The following is a 6,874-nucleotide window of genomic DNA, read 5'->3' as shown; positions in this document are numbered from 1 at the left end:
ACTGCCCCAACAAAATGTTGCACAAAATTAGCTCAGCCTGAATCAATCACCCACGCTGGCTCCTAGCGAGTGCCCCAGAAACAGGTCTGGGGGTGCAGCGCGTGCAACCCTGGGCCGGCCAGCCGCTGGCCCGGGACCCCCAGCAACCCCAGCCCCTGCCTCAGCCTGAAAACAGGGGCTGCAGCGGCTTCCTTGCCCCGAAGGCTAAAGCAGGTAAGGCATCAGGTTCGGGGCGGGGAGGGGGGATCGGGGGGGCCGGGGGGGGTCCCATTCGCAGAGACGGAAAGTAGGATGGTGGGTGCCAGGAAGAAGTCCCACTGGGTCCCCTGGGACACCTGGCGCCCTCCCCCCCACCCTCGGACTGGCCCAACATTACCCCTGGCAAAGGTGGCCACCCTCTGCCCAGGATGGGCTGGGGCTCTCTCCCCATCCATACTTCTGCATGTGCCCCCACCCCGCCCCGCCCCACCCCCGCCCCCGGCCGGCTCCCCCAGGACCCAGGTGTCCAGTGATGTGGGGAACAAAGGCAAAAGAAATGTAGACAAAATTAAATTTCCCCATAATCTGCGGCCCGTGGACAAATATTTGAGACCAGTCAAGTCTGACCTTCCTCCAGGAGCTCCCAACTGTCTTAATGTTAAAGTTCTGCTACAGGGAAAAACCTCCTTAGCTTGACAACAGCCAGGCCTCCAGGATCCAGAGACTTCTTTAACATATGAAAGTCCTTTTGGGAACTTCCTTTGTCTCTACTCCTCCGACGTTAAGTATATAAATCAATGGCTCTGCACTACCCCAATGCAGCTTTCTGCCCAGGGGGTCCTGTCCCTGTGCCTCCATAAAACCACCTTTTTCATACCAAAAAAGGTCTCGAGAGAATTCTTTCTTGATGGTTTGCTCTCGAACCCCATAGCAAATTATATCATCAGCACCTCTGAACAGCCACACCAGCCTCTCCAGGCTGCGATCGGGCTCCCGAGGGACCGGCCCTGACCGCAGCCCCCGGGGTCCCCAAGCCCCAGGTCTGGAGTGCCCCGAGCTCAAGGGCTGGGCAGGCTGGAGGGCCCATGAGCGGCTGAATGGAGAAGATGTCTCTCCGGAGCTCCAGCCAAGCCCTCTGCATCTTGGTTTCAGTTTGTTTTCCTGTAAATAGAGAGGCACAGCCGGCGTGTGAGGGAGCAAGAGAGGCCGGGAAGCAGGAAGCAGGAAGCGATGTGCTTGGGGCGGGTGGGAGGGTGTTGCTCCTCAGACCCCAGGCCCTTGGGGACCCGGCGGGCAGAGTCCCATCCTCCTGTGTGTCCCTCCTGAGTGACCAGGGCCCGGCCCCGCTCCCGCCAGCAGCAGGGAGGGCCACCCATGTGACCCGGCACCATGGGTCACAGACCGGCCAGCGGAACAGCCAGCAGGTGCCAGCATTTTGGAGGCTGGGGGCTTTGCACTGCTCTCCCTGCCGGCCGGGATGGGCAGGGCCCTGCCTGGCGACCACAGGCGGACTTCACGGCATTCTGTAAAAAGGCTGCACACCCAGGTTCTCACCCAGAACTCCCGTTTCCCCTGCTCTGTTGGCAGGCACGTCGGATGCCCTGGGCAGCACTCTGAGAGCCCCTCACGCAAAACGAGAGGCGGGCAGAGGTACAGTGGGCTTCCGTGGAGACCCCGAGAGCCGCAAAGCGCGTTTTCCCTAAGCGGTGGGTCACCAGGAGGCACCTGTGACTCCTTCTCTTTGCCTGTCCGGCAGGGAATCCCCCCCACTTTACCGGTTCGGTAACTCATTTGAAGCCTGAGGCCCACACTCAACCCCTGCCTCACCCTAACCCCTGACCCCTGACCCCCACTACAGGCCAGTGCCTGTACGATGGGAAAAGATAGAAGAAAAGAGGCAAAGAGGCAAAGGTTAGGACCCGAGGCCCCTGGGTGGAGAAAAACACCTATTTTAGAAAAATGCTGGGAGCACCGGGACCACAGCAAACCCCCTCAGGCGACCTCTTACGAATGTGACAGACACCCACCTACTCCCCCTCAGGGTCCCCTTAGGAATTTGACAAAAGACTCGACCTCAAAGTAGACCATAAAATGTACTTCCTACAAGAACGGATACCGGATACGGTAGGCCACCCCTCACACAACGGAAAGGAGCCAATCAGGAAGGGACACCCCCTAGAGCTATCCGGCCAAGGGGGGGGGGGGGGGTAGAACCTGAGAAGGACCCAGGGGGAAGGGAACCGGGGCGACCAGGACCTTATAACACAAAGACCCTTCCTGGCCCGCGGTTAGCGGGCATTCTCTTCCCAGTGTTCCCTCTCAATAAAGAGAGCTCTCCTATTATTTGTACCCTAATAAGCTGTGCATTTTGGGTCCACCTCTCCACTCTTCTGAGCGGAAAGAAAAGGAAACCCGGGCATTGAGAAAACGAACACCAGCAGGGCCCCGGGCTGCACATCTGCCCAGCCTGGCTGGGATGGCACAGCAGAGCAGACCCAGGCCCCCCCCCCCCCCCCCCCCGCCCTCCAAGACCACGGCTCCCTCCCAGGGCACGAGCTCTGGAGCCGCCTGGCCGGGATCCAAATCCGGGACCCCATCCCACCCCGTCTCTGCTAGTTGCTAGCCGTGGGACTGTAGGCAAGATACTTGACCTCCCTCGGCTTCACTCCTGGCATCTGTAAGATGGAATTTATGATAGCTGCGCCCTCAACACTCGGCACAGCGCCAGGCTCCCTGAATTTAACCAAAAGCTCTGATTTGGTTTTTTTTAATCTCTGGGGTCCCAAAGACCCCCCCCCCCACACACACACAAGGTCTCCCATCCAGGCGCGTGTACTAACCGCCAGGGATGGGGAGCCCTGGCAGATGGGAAATTCCAGCCGGACACCAGGAGCTCAGCTATGCTGGCCGTTCCACACCCGGACAGCCAGGGATCAATAACGAGAGAGGACACTGAGCCCGACTGCATGAGTCAAGCCCCGTGGGTTCCACAGGCAAAGACAGACCCCTGGGGCCAGACTTCCTCCCTCCAGGGGCTGCAGCACAAGAAAATCAAACAGAAATTGACAGCAATGGCAGCAGCCTCTTTGACCCTCTTACGGTCCAATAGAAGCATCTGTGACGCGAGCACTTTGTACCAAGGCTGTTGTTTCAGGGGAGAATCGCGTCACCCCTAACACGCAGCGCACTTTGGCAGGTTACCAAAGGTCGGAGAGCAAGAAGGCTGGTATTGACAGCATTTACGGACACGGACACACACACACACACACACACACACACACACACCTCGTATTTAGAAAACACACAAGGCTGGTGTGCCTGGCTGGTTCTGTCGGTACAGCACCCAGACTCTTAATCTTGGGGCTGTGAGTTCAAGCCCCACGCTGGGTGCAGAGATCACCTAGATAAATAAAACTTTTCTTAAAAAAAGAAAGAAAACACACATGGTCTTCTAGAGAACCTTCTTTGATTGGCCCCCAAAGTATTAATTCAGCACCTATTGTGTGCAAGGGACTTGGAGAAAAGCAGCTAACAAGAGAACAAAGGTCCCCTCCGAAGCCACCGGCTGCCTTGGTCCAAACGCTAGGAGGGCAAGCAGCCTGATGAAGAAAGGGTAATTCGGCTGTGGGGGAGGGGGAGGGGCTGTTTTTCCCTGGGCGGCCAGAGTGAGCCTCCAAGTAGGAGACAGAGGGACAGAGGAGCAAAGGCTGAAGGGAGGTGAGGGGGTCATGGTGCTGTCCTCGGAGAACAGGTACGTTCCAAGCGGAGGGAACAGAGAGTGCGAAAGTCCTGTGGTCCCAGAATGCCTAAGAAGGGAAGGGAGTCAGTCGGAAGTCCCGGATGCCAAGAGACTTAAGGACCAACCTGAGCCAGGGGTGAGTGAGGGCCACCAGACACGGTTCCCCTTTCATGCACCAACCTGCCACCCCTCCCCGGGAAGGAGACTGCCTGTCCAGGCTGCGGGGACCCCCTCACCCCACCCCAGCACCTGGGACACCGCTTCCACAGCATCCCCTGAAATCCGCTACGACCCCTCAGCTCAGCCCCGGACACTTCCCATTCGTGAGGGGGCGAAGAACCCTCGAGTTCTCCTCTCCAAGAAATGAAATTGAAAGTTTTAAGAGCAACAGAAGCTTCCAGCAAAGGAGCAGACGAAACTGCTCTTTTCACAACTGTGCTTCTTCCGCTAAGAGTTCTTTGGCCACAGAAGACCCCCTGCTGCCCGCCTGAGCTGCCTGCCGGCGCGGTTTCCACTTCAGCCGGGGGGACGGGGGACGGGGGACGGAGCCTGGGCCCAGCCCACCGCCCCTGCTTGGCCCTTACCTGCCACGGGGGCTGCAGGGAGCAGCCTGTGTCCACACTCGCTGCAGAACTTGGGGGCATCCTCTTTGGAGACATGCCCGCACGAAAGACACTCCATTCCTCCCGGGACGGGTCTTCTCCAGGCCGGCAAGCTCAGGCAGGTCTGAAAGGGAAAGGAAGGGTCCCAAGGCAGCTGACTATATATTGAGCCACCCGTCATGTGACCAGCCCTGCTTCGGTTTCATTTTCAGGGAAAGGGAAATTAAAGCACCCAGAAGTTCCTCGGCTCAATGAGCTCAATCGAAACCCATCCTTAGCCTGATTCCCCACTAAGCCCGCCCCACTCCCTCCCCCCACACCCTCCAGCCCCGAGGGTCTCACCCCCTCCCCCACCATTGGCACGGCACTCCGTTCCCTTTCCACTGCCCCAGCCAGGCTCACCCCTCCTGGGCTCTCCATCGCTCAGTGAGTCGAGAACTGTGCGCCGGCCCCCCCCCCCCCCCCCCCCCCGACCCCGGGCTGAGATGGGGCTGGGACATCTGAGAACTGGGTGTGGGCAGAGGGGGGATGGTTCCAGGCAGGAACACAGCACGTGCAAAACCCAGAAATAAGACTCTGAGGATGTCCAGCTCGGGACAAGAGGCTCGGGGACAAAAGCACCTGACTCACAGGTGACATGAGAGTTAGGTGAGGCAAACGGCACTGAAGAAACGCCAGCCGACACCGGCTGAGTCAGAACCCACCAAGCGACCAGCCTGCACGGGCAGCCCCGGGTAGCCGTCAGGATGCCTAACAACAGGCAGGTGGGCAGGCTGTGCCCTCTGGGCCCTGACCCTGCTGCCCGCCCCTGCCTCCCCCAGACTTGGCCTGCTCTCCACTCCCTAGTGAGCTCTGCGGGGGAAGGCAGGGCTAGACCCATGTGAGGCAGGTTCACAGCCGGGCCCAGCCGGCCACAGCCGGGCCCTGCCCCCCACCTGGCCCCTGACCCCTACATGGCCCGGGAGCGACCACCCTCCTGGTCTGGGCTCTCACTCCAAGACTTTCAGTGACTCCCCATGGTGCTGGCCTCTACCCCAGAGTCTGTCCTCCTCGGCCAGGCTCTGCCTCCCCACAGGCCAGGAATGTCACAGTAGGGCACTGAAACCCACCCTGAAGGGTCCTATTGTTTCCCGCCGGCACCAAGGGCCTAAGGGCAGAAATGAGAACCCAGGCCCAGCATCCTAGAGCTTCCCGACGTTTCCCTTCCTCTTCCCCAACTTCAGAACTGCGCCAAACTCAAAGCCCATCCCCCGCAACTGCCACTAAACAAAGCCTGGCGGCGGGGTTTGGGGGGCAGGGGCGTCGGGGGTAGGGGGTGGGGGTGGGGAGGTGGAGGCGGGTCAGGGGCGGCGGGGGTAGAGGGTAGGGGTGGGGGAGTGGGGGCAGGGGCAGGGCAGGAGCAGGGCAGGGGCGGCTGGCCTCCCCATCTCTGCGCTCCCTCCTCCTCTGGCCTCCCCGCGGCCGCCTGGCGACCCTGGAGGCCGTCACGGCCGAGGTGCCCATCCTGGCCCCGGGACCCTGGCGGCGGCAGTCCTAGAAACCCGGGAGGACGCTGCGCTCTGGGCCGCGCGGTTACGGGGACGGGGACGCCGTTCTCCTAAAAGTGACTGTGGAGACACGTAGGGACACCCTTTGGTAACAACACCGCTCCGTGGCGGCCACCGGAGAAAGCCAAGGATTCGGCTCCGGGGAAGGCGCGGCTCGGGGGCGGGGTCCGCACCCCGGAGCCGGAGGCGAAACCGAAACCGGGCGCCGCAGGAAGAGGCAGCCCGGAGGCGACGGCGCGCAGCACGCAGGCGCCGCGACCCAGACCCACGGCCCCGCGCCCCGCATCCCCGCACCTCGTCGGCCCCGCGCCCCGCATCCCCGCGCCCGCTCGCACCTACAGCGCCCCCGCGCCCAGGCCACCGCCGCCGGGTCCCGTTCTGACGTCCAGGCCCGCCCCCCCGCGTCCGCCCGCCAGAGGGTGCGGCCGGAATGCCCCCTCCTATGGCGCCCCCCAGTGGACCCGGCGCCCGGCCAAGGGGAAGGCGCCGCCTGCCGCTGCACGCGGGGCGGGGCTCGCCGAGCCCCGGGTGTAGCCCCGCAGGGGTCCACACCCGGGTCTCCCCCAGCAGCCTCCAGCCCCGGCGCACAGCACCCTGGACAGTGCCCACCTCCCTGTGGCGCCAGCGGCGGTCCCCGGAGGGGCACAGAAGACGCCAGGCGGGTCACTCGGTGCAAGGGGCATCGGGGCCTTGGGCCCATTAAGTGACAGTAGAGATGGCAGTAGAGACTTCGCAGCCGGCGCCCAGCCCTTCGATGGTCACTGATAACCGAGAGGGCACCCCAACCTGCGTCTGCACGCGAACGCCTCCAACCCTGTTTCCTCCTCTGTGAGTTCGGAGTCTGGCATCCTAGAGCTGTTGGAAAATCTCTTATTGACGGTAATAATACAGTAAACGCTGGCGTTCCAGGAGTATTACTGATTCCTCACTGTCCCCTCCCGGGAACCTGTGCCGCTACAATCTCCGCTTAGGCTGATTATCAAATTCAAAAGGCCTGGGTTCCCGCC

General features: G+C 61.7%; 1 protein-coding gene across 5 annotated transcripts in view; it reads right to left on the bottom strand.

The window, feature by feature from the left end:
* The window catches only part of RNF213 (ring finger protein 213), a 117,994-nt gene extending 111,741 nt beyond the window's left edge, over nt 1-6,253 (bottom strand). For 4 of the 5 annotated variants that reach the window (XM_040456608.1, XM_040456609.1, XM_040456611.1 and 1 more), the window contains exons 1-2: nt 6,203-6,252; nt 4,303-4,444 (exon numbers count right to left, since the gene is read on the bottom strand). In XM_040456608.1, the coding sequence (XP_040312542.1) occupies nt 4,303-4,399 (97 nt within the window). In that variant the 5' untranslated portion in view covers nt 4,400-4,444; nt 6,203-6,252. Of the gene's footprint in view, nt 1-4,302; nt 4,445-6,202 lie in introns of all 5 variants that reach the window. The other variant, XM_040456612.1, reaches the window with a different exon arrangement.
* Nucleotides 6,254-6,874: the final 621 nt, after the last annotated feature.

The sequence above is a fragment of the Herpailurus yagouaroundi genome, unplaced genomic scaffold (genome assembly GCF_014898765.1).
Source record: "Herpailurus yagouaroundi ecotype Mexico unplaced genomic scaffold, PumYag 217, whole genome shotgun sequence".
Classification (NCBI taxonomy): Eukaryota; Metazoa; Chordata; class Mammalia; order Carnivora; family Felidae; genus Herpailurus; species Herpailurus yagouaroundi.
This window is presented reverse-complemented; position numbering and strand designations above follow the sequence as displayed.